General features: G+C 36.1%; 1 protein-coding gene across 1 annotated transcript in view; it reads left to right on the top strand.

The window, feature by feature from the left end:
- Window positions 1-21,352, top strand: part of LOC131042650 (peroxisome biogenesis protein 5) — a 176,845-nt gene that overhangs the window by 57,653 nt on the left and 97,840 nt on the right. Inside the window, exons 9-10 of the mRNA XM_057975967.2 lie at window positions 893-1,142; window positions 2,338-2,422. Of these exons, the coding sequence (XP_057831950.1) occupies window positions 893-1,142; window positions 2,338-2,422 (335 nt within the window). The remainder of the gene's footprint in view (window positions 1-892; window positions 1,143-2,337; window positions 2,423-21,352) is intronic.

Below are 21,352 nucleotides of genomic sequence, written 5' to 3'. Positions count from 1 at the left end.
TGATGCCCGGTGCAACAAAATGACATTATTAACAGTTGTAGAGTTATTCATCATCACCAATAAGTATTCTCTTGGTGCTGTAATCATTATGATTTATCTTGAAAGATTATTTAGAGCCTTCTAATCTGTCTCTGATTAGTTACTTATTGTTTCTTTTCAAGGCAAGGATCCTCTTCTGAGTCCCAAAGTTGGTAGAGTTCAAATGTGTCTATGTTGTTGTGTGGTCTGGTTCCTCTGATATACTATGAATCTCTTTTTCGATAATGTTTATATTTGGAAAATTAAAAAAAGTGTATTAAGGAGTCTTTTTGGCTCAATCTCTAGCAGTCAAATATTCAGTCTATACCTTAAATTTGTTGGTGCAATTCTTGTAATTTTGACATTTTTTTTGATTAATCTTTTTTTTAGATCCTGCCATAGGCAGGATACTAATGCATTCATTGCATCCACCTTTTTAATTAGTTCAACCAATCATTGTACAGAATTAAAACTTTTGAGCAACAATTCTAAAGTCTATAATTATTTTTTTTCATTTATAATTTAAAAATGTCATTTATCTTTCTCTTTATTGGTTCATGTTGGGAATAGTCATTGCAAAAATCAGTTTTTTTTGTTTTTAAAATTTGGTCAATTCAATCAATGATTTGAATGACATATAAAATATTAATGACATATAAAATATTTTATACATTATCATAAAAGTACATTGTTGACTTTAACATTATGTTGTCTCCTTGAATGATATTTGTGATGTCATTCATATCTATCCAATTAAATATACAATTTAAAAAAAATCTTAAACACTATGTAATTTGAACTCTGATAGACCTGGCAAATGCATTAGAATGAAGAGTTCAGGATTTTTTTATTTGTCTTATTGAATTTTGGACAGGTATTTAGAAGAACAATTGAAAGGGGAACAGCAGTTACCAGGGTCGTCAAGATTTGTTTATTCATTTTCTGATCAAAATCCTTATGTTGGACATCCTAATCCACTAAAAGAAGGTCAAGAACTTTTTCGTAAGGGCTTACTTAGTGAAGCCGTGCTTGCTTTAGAGGCAGAAGTTTTAAAGAATCCTGACAATTCTGAAGGTTGGCGATTGCTTGGTATAACACATGCAGAGAATGATGATGATCAGCAGGTGACAATTCCTTGTTAATTGCTTGCTTGTAGAGCTTGCTAATTTATTTTTAATTCATTGTACAGCAGTTTTATATGATTACAATAGCTTGAATTGCTACAAGGATGATATCATGCCTTTTCAGAATAGTTTAGAAATCTAGGTTTGTAGACCCTGTGACAAATCTTAGAACATTTGCTTGTGCGTAGATAAAAGAGCTATTTGGAACCTTTGACATAATTATTATGAAGTGCAATCTTTTTTATTTTTCATATTAAGCTGTTTTCTATTCAAAATGATAGAGGCAAAGTCCTTATGCCATTATGAACATTCTTGTTCTGTTGCATCAGGGAGCTGAAATTAAACCATGTCAAATTAGGAACAATGATACAAGAAAATACCTTATGTATATTAGATGTGCGTAGTAAGCTATATGATAGTGCTTCTGCAATGTACATTTCACTTTGCTAAAACCAAACATGCATAATAAAATTTACTGCTTGAGAAGACCTGATAAAAGGTTTGAGTAGAAACAAAGTCCTCAAGCTGACAGCTAAGCTGAAGGACTTGCAAATGAATTGGATGACAATATCTGGATATACATAGTTGCAGAGCACTCTCCCGAAGGATTGCCCATACACACACATATACACAGTGAAATGTTATGGTTCAAAGCTTGTTAGAAAATAACTATTACAGTAAGTCAGCTTAAGTTTATAGTAGAGTCATGACAATTCATGGTGTGCTGATTAAAAACCGATTTTTTAATGAAAATTAACTATCAGAACTTGTACCAATGCTATTGAGAAAAATCTGTGATTATTATATGTAATGTACCCTTTCTGGCTTCATGCATATATTTGATTTCAATACAGAGCTGATAAAGAAGTTCAATGAAATATTTTTAAAATCACTGGAAGTTTATTTCTTAAAATGATAGAAAAATGAGCTTTATAAATAGACACGGGCTTAAAATGGAATGGGAATGAACATAGACATTTAAGTTCAAAGAGACAAAGCCCTAAAGCAATATCCAAGTGCACATAAGCAGGCTCTATCTGCCCACAGGAAAGAATAAAAATGTACAGAAGTCATATTAGTTATATTTCCAAAAGCCTGTAGGTTGAATTATACATTACCTGTTTCTTGAATATAGATCCTTCCATGTTTGTTCTCATTTAATTTGCTTAAGGCAGAGTGATTTCTTTTATCGCAGGCAATTGCTTCAATGGTGCGGGCAAGAGATGCTGATCCAACTAACCTAGAAGTGTTGCTTGCACTTGGTGTTAGTCATACTAATGGTACGCTAAGGAAATTTCTCATGTGTTTTAATTTTTGCATGTAATATCAAGTAACTTATCCTTAACTGGCAAAAGAGTACTACTGTCAACAGGGACAGACTTGAGGTATTTATACATCACCTTTTCTATATTTGGGTGAGGTGTTTCCATGCTGCTTCAGGGATTTATAGAACATGGTATCTACATTTATAGAACAAATGGAAGCAAAATATAGAGAAAAGATATTTTGTTTTGAATATTAGGCGAACAACTTTTTTTTTGGAGCCTAAACTATTTCATATAGATAGACAAAGTGGTCATAAAGTTATGAATGGGCATTATGAAGCCATTGAGAGGTTTGAACTAGATTCAACAGTTGCGAGCAAAATAAGGGATTAATTTGGAACACAGGACAGAAGGAGACATGTTTGGAAATACAAAAACCTAGTATAATATGTTATGTGTTGACATTCCTAGATACTTGTGAACTACTATGCTTTACTATTCTTCTATTAAGCAAGGGAGCAATTTCATCAGATTGAGAGAGGAATTGGAGCTGTTTTGACCACTTCTATTTTTTTAAAAAGTAACAATTTGTTGTCCAAGTGGTTGGGAGATCTTTTTTATATATTAGTAATTTACAATTGTGTGACAAGGAAGTGACAAGTCACTCTTACAGTTTTTCATATTTTAACACATTAAAAAAAAGCATAGCCAATGTTGATGATTTTGACTCTTTTGGTGATGAATCCATTGGTGCATCTAGGGAATGATTATATAGTACTTGGTATTATCTCTCAATCCATAAGATTGAGAAGATATTGGAGGAGGCAACTTTAAGCCCTAGTCACTTTTTTTTCTATTGCTGTCATCTCAACCTCTTCTTCCTCAAAAATTGAGGACTCTTCCCTTCACATAGCAATGGTGAATATCATTTTGTTGGTTGTCATGGATGTCAAGGACTACGAGAATCATTACCATTGACTTTTGGTCTCCAATGTAAACTCATGCATATAGGAGCAAAAGATCAATCAGAGGCAATGCAAAATTTCCTGGTCAAGCAAATTGTAATGGCCCCAGTTTGAAATAGAATTTAATAATAAATAATAATAATAAAGTTAAAGTACAAAAGAATAAAAAATAAAAAATAAAATTAAAATATACAGGAATATAATTAAAATTTGATTTAAGTTAATGAATGGTCAAAAGGCATGGAATGATAAGTTGTGACTCCCCCAAATATGAGATATGAAAGGGAGAAGAGAACTCATTTGAAAGGGGGATAATTTGGGAATCGGAAGTGCGGATCTGATTGTGAAAGGTTGTCCCTTTCAAAGGGCAGAAATAATGAAGAGTTGCACTCTTTCAAAGGGTGCTAATGGTGAAAGGGTGTGTCTCTTGCCAAAGGGCATACATGATGAAGAGGAGTGAGCTCTTGCTCACATTGAGAGATATAAAGGAAAGGAATCAAAAGCATCCAGTGACATCACTATCAATGAGATCAAATCAGAACTGTTATTAAGTTACAGACAGTAACATCCTTGTTATTGGTGGTATGCATGGGGATGTGCTTAATATATGAGGCTTGATAATGTTTTTATGCAGAATTTAATTGTAATATTAATATAGACTGCAATATGTATGACAGTCATACTTAATTCTAATTGTTTACATATTTATTCATAATATGTTAGGAGTAAGTGTAATCACAGCCCAATTACTTAATCATTTCTCCCCTGCCCCCCTCCTTCCCCGTCCCAAATTAGGTGAGCCACAAGGGTGATCTGGACGGATGTTCCTGAAACCGGGGCCCAATTATGGAGGTGGTGTCATCGCACCCAGACAAGTAAATCCCCATCTAGGGTTGAGGATTAGAAAGTAAGTAAGAATTGGGGCTTGAATATAGCCACCATCAATTGTACTATGTATAAATATGGTTATCTAGTCTAATAAATTAATTTAAGGCATGATAATATTAAGTAATGGGTGTTGATTATTGGGAAATTGGCAGCCTCCTAGTAGGGGACATTACAATTGGTATTAGAGCTTTGATCTTGCCACTCTGCAGGGTAAACATTAATCAATGAATCATTCTAGTCAATAACAAGGAATCTAACTTTGTGATCCATCATCAAGATAAAGAGATTTAAGAGAGAAATAATGACTTGTTGCAGACCAAGAATCCTTAAAAGGAGAGTGGAGGAGAAAAAGAGGCACAAGTTTTAAAGAGCCCAAAAGAAAAGAATAGAAAAATAAAAGACAAAATAGAAAATAAAAAATGTGAAAATAAAATAATTTTTTTTACTACAACCTATACCAAGAAAAGGAAAAAAACATCTACAACCGAAGGACAAACAAATATGCAATATTAGTCATATTGTAAATGATTGATATTGCATCATAAAAACTAGACTAAATTACAACCAAAAGAAAGAAATAAATTGAAGAGCTTAACAAAATGAGAAAATAAAAGAAACAAATAACAGCAAAATAAAAAGTAAACAAATAAAAATAAACATCAAAACTCAAAACAATTAAAATGAAAAATATAAAGAGAAACATGAAGAACAAAAAGCTTAAAAATAAGAAAGGAAGAAGAAAACAAAGAAAGGAATAATAAAATAGACAAAAACATAAAAAGAAATTAACAAAAGACAAAAGAAATAAACAAAGAATATAGTAGTTACTTATGGAGAAAGATTGTTAACAGGTTCCAGGAGACTATTTCAGCTAAGTGTGATTTGTATGGCTCCGTTGAACCTGATGATTTGACTGTTGCTAGGAATTTGATGTTGGAGGAGAATGGGTTATTTCACTCAGCTTTTAGGCGAACGAGTAGGGTGAAGCAAAAGATTCACAGGGATGGTTGTTGGCTCCCTCCTCCTGAGGGTGTTTTGAAAATTAACACTAATGGTTCTTCTAGAGGAAACCTCGGGCATGCTGGAGTTGGGGGAATCGGACGTGATGGTGACGGTAGTGTTGTGGTCTTCTTCTCTATTTATATGGGTTGATACTCTAATAATCTTATGGAGGCTCTTGCTATCCTTCAGGCGGTTGAAAGGGGTCTATCTTTAGGTTGGCGTAGAACTGTTTGTGAATCTGACTCCCAAATTGTGATTGACCTGTTTAATGGTCAACAATTGGATGGTGTTAATTGGCAACTAGCTTTAGTGGTAATGCAAATCCTGAATCTGCGTTATTTGGGTGAACAGATTTCTTTTTGCCACTTTCCTAGGAAGTGGAATATGGTGGCTGATTGCCTGCCTAAGTGGGCTTCTGAGGGCCTAGATATGTGGAATGTGGATAATCGGGGACTCCTTTCCGTTGCATACTTGGAGACTCTAGATAAGTTAATTTGTGAGGACTGTCCTGGTTTAGCGTTCTTTGTTTGGGACCTCTCTGGTTCTTCATTTGGGAGTGTGGTGGTTGCTCCTTGTGGGCTGATGGCCTTTTCTTTGTACTCTTTGATTCTTTTTGAATAAATTTTTACCCCCCTTTTATCTAAAAAAAACAAAGAATATAAAAAATGAAAAAGAAAGAAAAATAGTTAATCATATTGTATGTCTCATATGATAAATATTGCATAATAAAGAAGCAAGACTAAAAAGAAAATAAATGATGAAGATAAATAAAAGGACTAACAAAGGAAAGGAAAAATAACAACTCATAACGAAAAAACCAAAAATAAAGAACATAAAACCACGAAATAAAAAAACTAAACTACAAGCAACGAAAACACAAACTCAAATAAAAACAAGGCAAACAACTAGAGCAAAAGGCCTAACAACTAAATAAAAAAAAAAGAATTGAAAAACCTCAATAAATAAAACAAAAAATAAATAAATACAACATCTAGAGCAAAAGGCCTAACAACTAAATAAAACAAAAAGAATTGAAAAACCTCAATAAATAAAACAAAAAATAAATAAATACAACATAAAAAGACAAGGCCAAAAATAATCTAATAATAAAAAATTATAGGCAGCTAGGAGATCAAGCACGAGGGACAAAGACAAAAAGGGGGGAAAAAGGAAGCCACGAAAGGGGGAAGAGGAAGGCAGGCTAAGGATGGGGGAGATGATGATTATTAAGGTTGGGCAACAAGGGATGCCACAAGAGACTTAGACTCTACCCATAATCTTGGTTAATGTTAGAAGGGTGATTGAAGATTTCAATAGCTTCTTTAAGTTTTCTCTTGAAGTAATTGTCTTTAAACAAAACTTGAGTGCTTTCTAAACAAATGTGATGTTTGGTCGAAGTGGAGTGATCAATAAGGGAAGACTTGTAAACTTAGTCATGTTTGATGTTTGCACCATGCTCTTTGATTTTGGTGTAGAAGGAACAATCAGTTTCACCCATATAGGGTGTACTATAGGAACAAACCACCTTGTAGACCCCAGAGTTTAGAAAGACGTCCTTTGGGTCTTTAAGAGAAGGAAGACGGTTTTTTAGTTTTGTACACGGTTTGAAAGCGCTTCGGATACCTTTTTTGAGAAGGATCTTATTGGTTTTATGGGAAATGCCTTTGATGTAGGGGAGGGATCCACTTGGGGGAATCACAGGATGTGATGGTTTGGGGTTGGGATTAAGCCAAGATTCGACATGGTTTAAGGCTTTGGAAATTTGCTTACAAGAGTACCCATTTAATTGGAAGATTTTACATGGATGGGCCAACTCTGGGTATAAGTAATCTTTGTCACAAGTTTGGAAATCTCTAAGGGTGAGAGACTTGAGGACCCCCATTTTTTGCTTGGGGTGGTGGTGCGATGAGAAGTGAAGGTATCGGTCGATGTGGTTGACTTTGCAGTAGACTCAACGACCAAGGGATCCATCAGATTTTTTGATGATATTGAGGTGTGTGGAATTTTTCTAATTTTTCTAGGTCATGAGACCAATAGACATTAGTGTCATCCACATATCTCTTCCATTATTTTTGTTTGAGTGGGAAAGAATGAAGGGCTAAATCTTCGAAATGCTCCATGTAGAGGTTGGCAATGATGGGAGAGAGGGGGGAGCCCATAGCTACGCCATCCACCTGCTCATAAATAATCCTTTGAAAGGAGAAGAAAGTGGATCTAAGGCATAACTCAACCAAGCTGAACATCTCTGTACTGGTCTTGCATTTGATGATTTCAATAGAGTCTGGAATAGGGACCTTGGTGAAAAGGGAAACCACATCAAAACTAACCAGCGAATCATTACTATCCAACCTTTTGGTCATTTGATAAAATCATGAAGTGGTAGGAATCTTGAATGAATGAAGCAGCTCCAAAGTTTTTAATTATGGATTGTGGAAATCTCATAACATTATGAGATCATACTTACTTTCTATTTGAGTTGAATCTGATATACTTTATTAGTCATTCCATTCTAAATATTTAATTTTCAGGAACCAAGAATGTGAAGGGCATAATTATCTCCAACAAACATTTTGTTGTCTTTGCCCTTACAAGATGCCATCTTTTACCATGTGATGTGAGTGTCTATAATCCATAATCAATTTATGAGATGAAGATCATGGCATGGTATAAAAATGGTATGGCCTTGGTATTGATTGGATTGTTTGCATTCTTTAACCATCCTTTGAATATTTGAGTTGCTCTTAAGTACTGTCAAGCTTCTTTAAGCATCTCATTTCACCATGCCTTGCTTTAACTTTTTGAGCAAGTCATCTCTTTTTCTTTCTTTAAATCATTAATGATTTTCATAATTATTGTACCATCTTAGATTTTTGTCATCATTTCCTTTGATGAATTGAAGCTTGCTAATTAGATCCCAACTTCCCATTTTGAATAAACTTTTTTTGTTTCATCAATGATGATAAGAGAAAAAATTGTCAAAGATATGATCATACATGTTTTTCTTCATTAGGAGCCTTGAATTAAGAGTTCTAGAGGGAGAAACATCATAAGAAGCTTGTAAATTTGTGAAAATAATCTCATTTAGTTACAAATCCTTCTTCTGTTTGGATATGCACTCACTCATATATACTTGGGTAACTTTGATTTTAATAAATAATTTTCTTTTCTATTAAAAATTAAAAATATAAGGAAAAGATAATTGCTTTAGCTAGATCACTCTTTCTTTATTTTTTGGTTGAACAAACAAACTATTCAATGTGCCCCATTTTTCACTTGGAATGTTGTGCCCTCAATTGTGAAATCTTACCTACTTGGCAATAAGATTTTTGATTGCTCTAAAGCTATGTAGTTGGTTCATCCCTTGAAGGCCTTGGCTTTGGGTCCAATCCACACCCAGTTTGGATTCTAGGTCCGATCTAGATGGGGCTTCTTGATAGGGCTTGGGTCGTCTTAGATGAACTTGGATGAATTTGTAACGAACCTAGATAAACCTACCAAGAACTTGTGTGAAAAAATATCATTTCTGAAGAGAGTAGGTTACAAATCAATAGGTTAAGTTGGAGTATATTGCTACACAAGAACATATTGTAGACATCTTCACAAAGCCCCTACCAAAAGAAACTTTTGAGTATATCTCAAACAAAAGTTTGGTTTGATATCCTTTTCATCTAGTCACTAAGGAGATGCATCATTCAGGGGGAGCTCATCATTGCATTAGCTTACAGCTCCAAGGATTCCTTTACCATTGATGTCAAAGGGGGAGAATTATATTCACAAAATATTTCTATAGAAGGGTTGCCAACAATGATAAAGGGGGAGATTGTTGAATATGTTGTATTGATGTCAGAGCGTAATCACTACCACCACAATGCTGCTATCAAAGAAGAAATCATACATAGTGATGATAAATTTTTAAAGCCAAAGGCCACTAAATCGCACCATTCCAATGCATATGGCAGCGCTTGATTTATTTCATAAATGGGCCAACCCATGAAACATTCCTTAATTCCTATGCAAATGCTGGCTGACTGTGAAAATTATTTACTATATTTAAATTTAAATCGTTCGATGGCTGACCTGATGGGTCACTTCTTTTGGGGAAAGGGGTATATATGCAAGATAAGTTTGAGATGTGATGGGCAAGGAATTCAATGAAATATCCTTAAGGTCTAGAGCAAAGATATATGCTTTTATCAACAGATTTATGGATGTGATTTGATGAAGATTATAATCAGATTTATTAGTAGACTTATGAGCAGATCTATGAGCAAAATTATAGCAGATTTATGAGCAGAGTTAGGGCAGATTCATGAACCAATTTATAGCACATTTTTGAAGGAGAATTTTTCTCAAGAACATCAAAACTCTATTGTGTTAGAGGTTGGTGCCTCTCAATAGAAAAGGTTGGTGTCTCTTGTTGGGTTGGTGCTCAATAGTGGTGATTGGTGTCTTTGGTGAGTTGGTGTTCAATAGTGGTCATTGGTGTCTTTGGTGGGTTGGTGCCTACAAAGTTTGTAAGAGAATTTTATATAAGCAATCTTTTGCTGTGGTTTTCTCCTGAAATGGTTTCCATGTAACTCTTGTGTTCTTAATTGTTGGTGTTGAGTGATTGTTATTATTGTGATTACTACTGTTGAAAAGTAAAAGACTAGCTTATACAGATTGACTCCCATTAGTATAAGAGTGTGCTAATGAAAATGAGCAGGCCTTGGAGCAAGTAAAGTGGATCAGAATGAGATTTTGTTTATTGGTAGGGACAAGGTTCAAGCCTACCACTAACTTGATCTATTGGTTAGGAGTTATTGTGGAAAAAGACAATGACCACTACCCACTTTTTCAAATTAAAATGCAATTTAAGAAACCACTTGCTACAAAAATTAAGGGGTCATCAAAATACCGCCACTAAGCATGTTTGAGTGGGGATACATTAGGTTTTTAAAACTAAAAATAAAGAATACATATGTAATTTGAGTGGGAACACTTTAGTTTTCTTTAACTAAAAATAAAGAACATGTATGCTTAACCTTAATAGCAAAGAAGACCATGAAAGTTTTAGTACATAATGTATATTATATTAAAAGTTACTAATATTTTTTAAATTATATTGAATTTTTTTATAGTTATTTTATTATTCTTTCTTCTCATATACCTGTGTTAGGCTCTTAGGAGCCAAAAAAGAGAATTTTGGGGCTTGGATGTTGGTAGTAATGAGCTCACTAGGTCCATCAAGGTGAATAAAATTAACATTCTTGCTATATCACAAAGATCGAGGCCCAAAGTAGACAAATGAACCCTTGCTCATGAGGTGTGAGCCAAAGGCATAGTATACGAATAGCCATGATAGTGAATTGGCTATGTATTACCAAGTATAGAGTTCAAATATAAAAAGAGGAAATAGTCAAATGGCCATGAGCATGCAAACACTAGAATAAAGTTAAACCACCAACACCAACAAAGTACTCTTAAACCCATTAAGTACGAAAATAAACTTGATCCAACACTAATAGTACAACCAAAAAACTAGTCCCTAGGTCTTTGTGCTAACCCTTGCACACCCAACACTTTTTACATTTAGTCACCTTTGAGGAAGGGATCTCAACCAGGTCATTTTCATCTATGTAGCATTTGCAGTCATCAAAATCAGCTTCGAAAACCAACTAGACCTTCAAAGCCTTGGCTATAGCTTCTATGTCATAATGAATCTAATGTTGTTTGATCATCATCTCATGGAAATTTTGCAGATTACAACCATAGAAAATTTTCACTTGGTTTTTAATATTCAATGATCATATAGGAGTACTTGCTCTAGGGAGAGCATGGTGGTGCAATTGAGTGGCTGATCCACATCAAAAACAGTCCAACAACCCAAGGACTAGGATCTAGTACTAGATTTGTCATTGATTCATGAATGGGAGTGTAGGGAGCATTGCCCATTTGCTTGGCGAGGTCCCAGATTCAGATTACTTATTCTCTAAGATCAAGGTTAGTGATCTCACACTTAATGTATGTAATTAGTGTCTCTAGTATCATCTCCCCACCAACTTGTGTCTGTTTGGTTCAATTCCCCACTAACTTTGCACTAGAATCACTTGCACTGCCTAGTTTGCCACTAGCTCGACACAAGGAATAATGCATATTAGTGAACTCTTGGCTCTATGTGGAGAGAGAAGAAAGATGCAGCCATAGCAAACAAGAAATGAATGGTAGCCAAGTTCACCACACTAGCCCCCATATTATGTACTGAGGACTATCAAACATAATGATCATGTCGGAAGCAGTTACATCAAATCTTTTTGGATCAAAAACTACCTTTTCCCTTGCTGTTGGGGCTACATTACCTATATTAGGCTTATAATTTTAATGTTGTTTTCTATATTAACTTTATTACTATTGTATAAGGCTCATAAATATTCTTGTACATATGTATGTATTTATGATTTTTATTTCTTTTCTGTACAAATGACTCGGCACTGAATTTTGTTTTGGTCAAATCTGTGATCCGAACTTGTGAACTTGAGCCCAATCCCAGCTATCTAGCTCCAAATCTTTCGTCTAAGCTATTGCTGAGCTTATGTTAAGGTTTTTGACATCAAATGCACATACAACCTTTGCCAGACATGACTTATTTTATTCATAACTTAAACAAATTTTTATACAATATCAAAAGTAGTTGTGATCCTATTGTTTAGGAACCAACACTTATCATCTTATACTAGTTTTGAAGTTTTATCTATTACTAAGAAGTAATTGGTAAAATTTTTGTTGTATTAACAATGAGCAAGAATGCTCAATAAATAATGTACAAGGAATTTACAAAAAGGAAGTTTCTAGTTAGAAACTTAGGATACAATATATTACATGATTGAGCTTTAATAATTAACTAGTAACTTAGGAAAATATTATTCTAATACCCTCCCTTAATGCTCAATCTATCAATTACACCAAGCAGCCCCCTAAATTTGACAAACTTATCTGGACTGAGCAACTTGGTGAGACTGTCAGCAGTCTGATCCACAGTTGGAACATACTGCAACTGAACTGAGGTCTTCAACAAGCTTTTTGATGAAGTGACACTGAGTTTCCACATGCTTGGTTCTTTCATGGAAGATGGGATTCTTGGCAAGTTTGAGCACTCCCTGATTATCATAGAACAAGGGAGTCGGACCTGCTTGAGATATCTGCATATCTGCAAGCATCCGACGAAGCCAAACTGCCTCACATGCTGCCTTAACTGCTCCTCGGTACTCTGCTTCTGTCGAGGTGAGAGCCATTGCCTGCTACTTTTTACTAGTCCATGTGACTGCACAAAATCCCAAACTGAACACATATCCAGATGTTGATTTCATGTCATCAACCGAACCTGCCCAATCTAAAACTATGTAACCATTGAGTCTAGGATCGTGACTCCGAGTGTAAAGAAGTCCACAATCAGAGGTGCCCTTCACATAACACATCACACGCTTTGCTGCTACCCAATGATCAACCTTGGAGGCTGTCATGAAGTGTGAAATGTAGCTCACTGCAAAACTGAGATCAGGTCTAGTAGTAGTAAGATAGATGAGACTGCCCACTAGTTGCTTGAATTGCATTTCATCTACAGGAGGAGAATTAGACTTGGCTGACAACTTTAATTCTGTCTCCATAGGCGTGGAAGTAGGTTTGCAATCCTACATTCCAAACCTGTCAAGCAAGTTCCTGGCATACTTAGACTGAGAAATAAAAATGCTACCATCAGTCTGCCAAACCTCAACACCTAAACAATAATGGAGAGCCCCAAATCTGTCATATCAAAAGCCTTGCACAAGTCTTGTTTGATTTCTACAATCAAATGTGCTGAACTGCTAGTAATGATTAAGTCATCCACATAGACAACAAGAAAGAGAATATCATCACCATAGTGTTTGATATACAAATTACTATCAGAAGGGCTACGTTGAAAACCATGAGCAACCAAGTACCGATCAATCTTAATGTACCATGCTCGAGGAGCCTGTTTGAGTCCATAGAGTGCTTTCTTGAGTCTACATACTTGATGTTCTTTGCCGGCAACCTTGAAACCGGGAGGCTGCGTCATGTAGACTTCTTCCTGCAACTCACCATTGAGGAAGTCACTCTTAACATCCATCTGATGGACTTTCCATCCAAACTTAGCTGCAATAGCGAGAAGAAAACGAATGGTACTCATCTTGGCAGTAGGAGCAAATGTCTCCTCATAATCAATGCCCTCCCGTTGTGTGAATCCTCGAGCAACTAATCTAGCCTTATATTTATCTAAGGTACCATCTGCATGATACTTGACCTTATACACCCATTTGCAGCTAATGGGCTTCTTCCTTGGAGGAAGATCAAAGAAAATCTAGATGTTGTTCTTTAGAAGACTCTGGTATTCTGTGTCTATTGCCTGTTCCCACTCTGGAATCCCTTTTGCCTCTGTATATGTCTGAGGCTCATAAATACTTTGAATGTTGGCCATGAGAGAAAAGTTAATTGTATTTTGCTACTTGCCCTTATTTCTAGAAGATCTACCCTCAATGAGCTCATCAGGACGAAGATCACTGATGGTCTTAGCCCACCACTTAGGCCGGAGAGTAGAAGTGCCAATACCAGATGCGGGAGGAATAATTGGAACTGGAGATGGAAGAGGATCTGGAACAGGGGGAAGATTAGCATCATCTAGAGAAAATTCAGGTAGTGCATCATCAAATACAAAATTTGCATCATCCCTCCCATCAGGTGAACCAAATGGAAGACAAACACCTAAATCAGAAGCCTTCAAAGGCTGATCCTCAGAATTCTGCTCAGACGAGAAAAGCTGAAATGGTCCTCATTCTTCATCAAAGACAACATTGCGACTGAAGATAAGACGATCAGTGTCTACATCACTTAGCCGGTAGGCCTTATGGTTGTCACTGTATCTTGTAAACATAAGCTTCTGACTCTTGGAATCTAGCTTAGAGTGCTTGGCATTTGGAATCCATACATATGCTAAAGAGCCAAAAACTTTCAGATGGCTGATCCTGGGTTTGCAACCAGTCCATGCTTCCTTGAGAGTCTTCCCCTTAACATGTGTGGGAGACTGATTAAGGAGATAGACTACAGTAAGCACTGCTTCGGCCCAATATTTCTTAGGAACATTCCTGTGTTTCATCATTGACCTAGCCATTTCTGTAATGGTGCGGTTGCGACGTTCTACAACGTTGTTTTGCTGAGGGGTGTAGGGTGTTGTTAACTGACGTTTTATGCCACGTGTATCATAGAAAGTGGAGAAAGCAGTACAAAAAAACTCCCCCCCCATTATCATGCCTAAGAGTAATAATAGAACAACTAGACTCTTTTTCTACTAAGGCCTTAAATTTCTGAAATACAGGAAACACCTCTAATTTTTGTCTAAGAAAGTACACCCGCATTTTACAACTGAAATCATCAACAAAAAGCTAGAAATATTTGGACCCAGTAATAGAAGGAGTATTCATTGAACCACATACATCACCATGGACCAAATGTAGTACCTTAGAGGCTCGCCATGAGTCACCATCCTTGAACGGTGTCCTGTGCTGCTTCCTAGCCTGACAAGCTCCACAAATTTGCTGATTTTGTGTTTGAATTTCAGGTAGGCCATGTACTAAATCTTCCCGAGCAAGCTAAGTAAGGTAGTGTATGTTCAGGTGACCATATCGCTGATGCCATAGACTGGTGATAGATGAGGATTTTACTGCGAAGGCATGAAGAGAATCACTTGTATCCACAATTCTGTAAAGACCATGATATTTAATACCAACAACAACAGTAGTGCATGTCGCATGATCAACAATCAAACACTTATGTGCACTGAAGATGACATCAAGCTGAGGAGAATGCCGCATAATCTGACTCACTAAGAGAACGTTTAGTTCCATGCCAGGAACGTGGTATACATTGAGGAATATGAGATACCTCCCACCAGACTGTATCTGAACGTTGCCCTTGCTGACAACAGTATACTCTTCACCTCCAAAAATAACTGAATTAGTATAGGGAGAGAATTTTGTAAACCAATCGCACCTGTGAGTGAAATGCTGAGAAGCACTAGAATCTATATACTAAGGAGAAGATTTCACATGGTCTGTAGGTCTTTTAGCCATAAAGGCGTAAAAGGCAGACTCTTTCTGCTCTGTGTGCTCAACGACATTGGCTTTAGGTTGAGACCCCCCTTGTTTCTGTTGTTTGGAAGCTATCCGATTGCGACAATCCTTGATCATATGGCCATATTTGTGACAATAATTGAATTGAACATTTTTCTTCTTCGAACGTTCCTGAGATTGGCTGGAGCCCTTCTGTTGAGATGACTAAGCTTTGCCTTTATCCTTGTGAAAGGATTTGGCTGCAAATGCTTGCTTTGAGGAGGACGAAGTGGCACCACTACCAAAATGTTGTTTCCAACGATCCTACTGCAGAAGTTTGGTGCACAACTTTGGAAATTTCAGATCAACATTCATAGACATAATGTTGAGTCTCTATGAAGTGCTCGTAGGATTTTGGTAGACTCTTCAGGGTTATGACTACCATATCCTCTTCCTCCATTTTCCGACCAATAGCTTCGAGTTGATCTCGAATGTCCTTAATCTTTGTGAGATGCTCCTGTAAGGACGTGCATTCATCCATCATGATGGAGAACAACTGGTTCTTTAGGAAGAATGCTCGGCTTTTGTTGGATGTCTCATGCAACTCCTTCAGATGGTTCCAAATTTCTGAGGTTGACTTGCCAGAAGGAATTTGAGGTAACTGGTTATCGATGACAGAGAGCTTAAGAAGCATGACGAATTTGCAATTGTGATCATCAAATTTGTCCTGATCTAATCTAGCTACACAAGGACGAGATTCTTTTCCCAAAACTAGATCATCAAGGCGGCGATATTCAAAGATTGTCAACATGCGCTGTTTCTAGGGGTTATAATATTTGTTGTTAAATCTCTGACCGCCTTCCAACATTAAGTCGGTCAATGATGCCATTATGCACAAAAAACGAGAAATCTTAGAAGGCAAATCAGTGGGCACAAAAAGCAAGGCACGAAAAACGATGCACCTAGAAAATAATGACGACTCAAAAGAGCTCTTGAAAAACCCACAAGGAATCTGTAATCAGAATAAAATTTTGACTGGAAATGAAGGGTCAAAACCCTAGTCGAAGTTGCAGAAACCCTAGGTAGATAGAAAAATTGCAAATGTGCCCTAGCCGCCTAGTTCGAAAATCTGCAGAGGCCGAAAAACCTTAGTCAACGCCGGAAAAGACCTAGAAATTGCGAAAAAATTCTCGTGGTGCACGAAGATGACTTCGAAAAAATGCAGGTTGCACACAGAAAAATCGCGATTTAAAATCACGAGATGCAGACAGAACGTCGTGAGTGAAGAAAAGAACAGGAGGACATGAAAGAGCCGACGCGTCAAATTTTCCATCGCAAGAAAATGTCGTCACAGGAAGCCCCAAAAAAAAACGCGAGTTGCAGGTCGCATGCGAAAAAAACAGAAGAAAAGTCGGGGTGGGAGAAAAGAGATTGCGATTTGCCCACAAAATCCGCCACACGGGATACTAAAAAAAAACACACACACACAAAGACGACTAGAAACCCTCTTTCGCAGAAAGTCATGAAATGCAGAGCACAAAAAAATGCTAGAAAGCAACGCGTTGCGATTTTAAAAATCGCTCAGAGAAGAGGTCGCGGGAGGTCGCAGGCATAGAGGAAAAATTTCCGCCGCGACAAAACGTTTTCAGAAATCTTAAAAAATTTCTTTCCAAATTTTTACAGAAAACAAAATCATCAAAATTTTTTAAAAATCCCGCTCTGATACCCATATTACTGAGAAGTAATTGGTAAAATTTTTGTTTTATTAACAATGAGCAAGAACTCTCAATAAATATGTACAAGGAATTTACAAAAAGAAAGTTTCTAACTAGAAACTTAGGATACAATATATTACATGATTGAGCATTATTAATTAACTAGTAACTTAGGAAAATATTATTCTAATATTATCAATCTATTCTAATCTCCTATGAGAGTGTTATAATCACTCAACAATGTAACAATCCAATCTAATAATTGTTTATTTTTCATTGAGTATTGAAATACTATGGTGTATTATCCAAATTCCTAAAATTCTCACCCTTATTACAATATAGTTCAAACACCTGGAGAGAATCAACAACGTATGGGATCTGGAACACTATTGCAATTCATCAAACTGGCAAATGATATTATAGTGGCAAAGGTCTCGTTACACCTCAAAAATATTAATGAATGAAGATAGATCCATTGCACATTGAGATAGACCAAATGAGCATGAAATAGGATGCACTAAATAGTTAATAAGTTTGTTCCTGTGTGAACAGGGATACATCTGACAATTCACAATACACAAAAGTTGAAGTAGATCATATTATCTATTTGACAGGGTGGATGGCCACACCTTAGCAATAACACATCTTAATCTTTCTTTCAGTAAATAATATCTTCCTCACAATCCTCACGGGGAGGGACTTCGTTGTGCCAAGCAACCTCAATCTTCTTCTTTACTATCACCTGTGAGAAGGGCCTTCTCTTTCTTCAGTTGATATCATTTAGGTGTCTTGGTCTTACAATCCACTATCACGTGTGCTCATTGCTTACAATATAACATGCATGCCTATTTTGATGTTTTGTTTGTTTTAACTATATTTGGAAAAGGTGCCAGGCTTGTCGTTCACAACCATTGCTCTGTCCTGTTTAAATTGGTCATTTCAGTTGATTCAAATATTTTCCATATCATTCAAAGAAAATATTATGTTTTCCAAGTGTGGATTTATTTTTGCTTAGTGTAAACATAGTATATGAGTAGCTAGCAGGTATGCAATTCAATAAAATTGTCTTGGCATCATCATCTTCTACTTCAGTTTGTAGACTGGCAAATTGATCTTGTAGGGAATGAAACTTATTTGTGTTGCACTATGCTGTCGCCTTTCTCCATCTTTAGCTTGGACCATCTCTGCTTCAATGTCATCTTTGCACTTGTTTTTTTGGGAATCTAATAAACTGCTTAGTCCATCCAATGCTGCCTTGGAGGTTTTTGTGAGATCTACTTGATGTAGGTATGCATCAGATAACCCTTAGCCCATTATAGCAGGGTCTTTTGAAGTTTGACCACACATTTTGTCACCTCATCAGTATTTGTTGGTTTTGGTGTTTTCCATTAATAATATGCCAAAGGCCTTTCTTGATCAACACGAGTTGTAGTTTTACTTGCCATGTATGGAAAGTCTCTTCCTTCAAACTTCTCAAATCAATGTTTTCTCCCTGGGCAACAAGGAAGAAACTCTCCCTCAATCAATGTTTTCTCCCTGGGCAACAAGGAAGAAACTCTCCCTCAATCAATCAAAAGAGTATTGGGTGCCACTGACAATGCGCTTTTTAACAAAAAATAAATTAACTAATAGTTTTATGCACATATTATAAGGAGATGAAAAAAATTTGAGAGTTGTTTTCACTATATTAAAATAGATGTAAGTCATTCCGGTCATGTTAAGCTTAATTTGACGTTCAGTTGACCATTAAATTTAATCCAGTAGAAAGTTGTGTAGCATTTAATATTCTTTTCTTTTATTTTCATTTTGTTGCAAGTTTTTTTAGTTATAATTTTAAAACTTTTTTAACAATAACTTCTGTAGCCTATAGATTTTATAAAAGGAATCCCTACATTTTTATAAAGCAAAAACTATAAACATTATATAAATTTGGCTTGATTGAGCTGCTAGCTTCATCTCTTCTTATGGAATGAGTGATTTCTTCATGACTGCAAGCAGTCTCTCTATTGGACAGCATGTTGTTTTACTGCTTGAAATGAATATGTTTTATGGTCTTCCATGACCATTTGCCATATTCAGTTTTCTGTAAAAAAATGTTGAAATACTCTAGAAACATCACATGGGCTGTTGTCTATGTATTAAATCATTATTCCATGCAACATCATGGATATTCAGCAAAATCACAAGTGAACTAGATCTTGACTTTCCTGTATTACGACACAGTATGCTACAGACTAGTTTCTGTTTGGTATTTACTCACATAAAAATAGCTGCTCTAACATGCAAGGGATACAAATTACAAACCATCGCAGACTCTCATGCATCCCCATGGCTCTAATATCACGTTGAAAATTTTGACAGCAAATGCAAGTATAAATTTGGCACAAGTAAGATATCTTGTTCATAAGATCATGCCTAATTTGAAACTTGATTGTGATATTAGTTTGCTCATTTTCCATTGTCAGTTTGTTGATCAATTGTGTCCCAAATTTAAATTTGCACGGTAACATTGTTTGGTCAAATTCCATATTTTCATATCAAAGTCTAGTAATTTGAATTTTCAAATGCTTGTGGATCGTTTGTCATTTTTAAATTAAAAATTAAATATTAATTAATAATTTTAAAAACTATTCCATCCTGGCAAGGGGCCTGTTTTGTTATCAGTCCTTTATTCACCAGTCCTTGGGTTCTATTTGTCATCATGGCATTCGGACAAAATTGTTGAGACATGGACCAGCTAGGACTCGAACCTAGGACCTTCCATATGCTGCTGGAGTGCTCTACCACTGAGCTACTGGCCCCTCTTGGACCAGTCCATCGTCGGTCCGGGTGTGGCTTATTTCCAACACCAACACCCCCCCTTAAGCCACACCTCTAGTGTGCTTGGGGCTCCTAGCCTGAACCTGGCTCTGATACAATGTGCAAATGATAGGCCAAGTGGGGCATTGAATTTGTTAAGGCCACCACTGGTGTCTTGTTTTCAGAGGAGGTGGACTGAGCGTTTGTTGTCAAAGGCACTAGTTCAAAGTCATGCGGAGAAGGGGACAGATGGCAAACCTAACTTTAATATAGTGCAATAATATTGATGAGCACAAGCTTATACTGAGAGAGGGGGTGAATCAGTATGAGACCATCTTGTTAACTTTTTCAAATTAATAACGACAATGATACCAGTTACATAACATCAATTAAGAACACAAGATTGACGTGGAAATCCTATCGGGAGAAAACCACAGCAAGATTTGCTTGTATAAATACTTATCTTACAAATTTTGTAAGCACCGACCTACTAAAGACATCAATCCCTGCTTATTTTGTAGGTACTAACCCATTGGAGACACCAATCCCCACAACTAAGCACCATCTTAGTAAGAGACACACACCAACCTCTAACACAATAATTCTTCTTCAAATCTACTATAAATCTGCTCACAAATCTGCTATAATTTTTCTCTTAGATCTGCTCATAAATCTTCTATGATCTTGCTTTTAGATCTGCTATAATCTTCCTCGTAGTTCTGCTCATAAATCTGCTATAATCTTGTTCTTAGATCTGCTATAATTCCTTAACAAAATCGGCCTTGATAATCTTCTAGATTACCTTCTCACACAAATCTGCCGGTTTATATATGATATATCGTTTAATCAGCATACTCACTCTTCTCCACATTTCACAAACTCTTTTTATACCTTCACCAAAATAGGTGACCTTTTGAAGAGACATAATCCTTAAGGAAATGAGATGACTATACGTACTTTTATACTTTTTTCAATGTACCCTTTTAATAGAAAACTTGCGTGCTCCATAAGGGGTCGGCTGCTATAAAAATCTAAATTTATTTAAAATTAATATTACAATGGGGTACCACAATAAAGGGGGTTGGTCCATAAAATAAATTAAACATAATCTAATTCTAATTCTTTTTTATTTCCAATGAGGGCACCAAAGATGAGGAGGTCATAGCATGAATATCGATTTAAAATGTATTTTGTTGCTGCCTTGTGAGGAGCTATCAGTGGCCTTTGGCCTTTTGTTCAATGTCTTTCAACCGTTCTTCTTTGATGTCACCTCTGACATCAATGACAACCTCTATCATATGCCTTTGATGTCAATGACAATAATTCTAACAAATATATCATAAATAGGTGTTCGTAGTTTAGTTGTATATGATGTTTTGTAAATTGTAATACATGTCTCCCTGCAGGGTTTTTGTTTTTGCTGTCCACAGGAGCAGCCTGATAAACTGTAATTCTTTTATTTTTCAATTTTTTATA

Source organism: Cryptomeria japonica, chromosome 3, assembly GCF_030272615.1.
Source record: "Cryptomeria japonica chromosome 3, Sugi_1.0, whole genome shotgun sequence".
NCBI classification, from domain to species: Eukaryota; Viridiplantae; Streptophyta; class Pinopsida; order Cupressales; family Cupressaceae; genus Cryptomeria; species Cryptomeria japonica.
The sequence above is the reverse complement of the archived record's forward strand: the minus strand, read 5'-3'. Positions and strand labels throughout refer to the sequence as shown.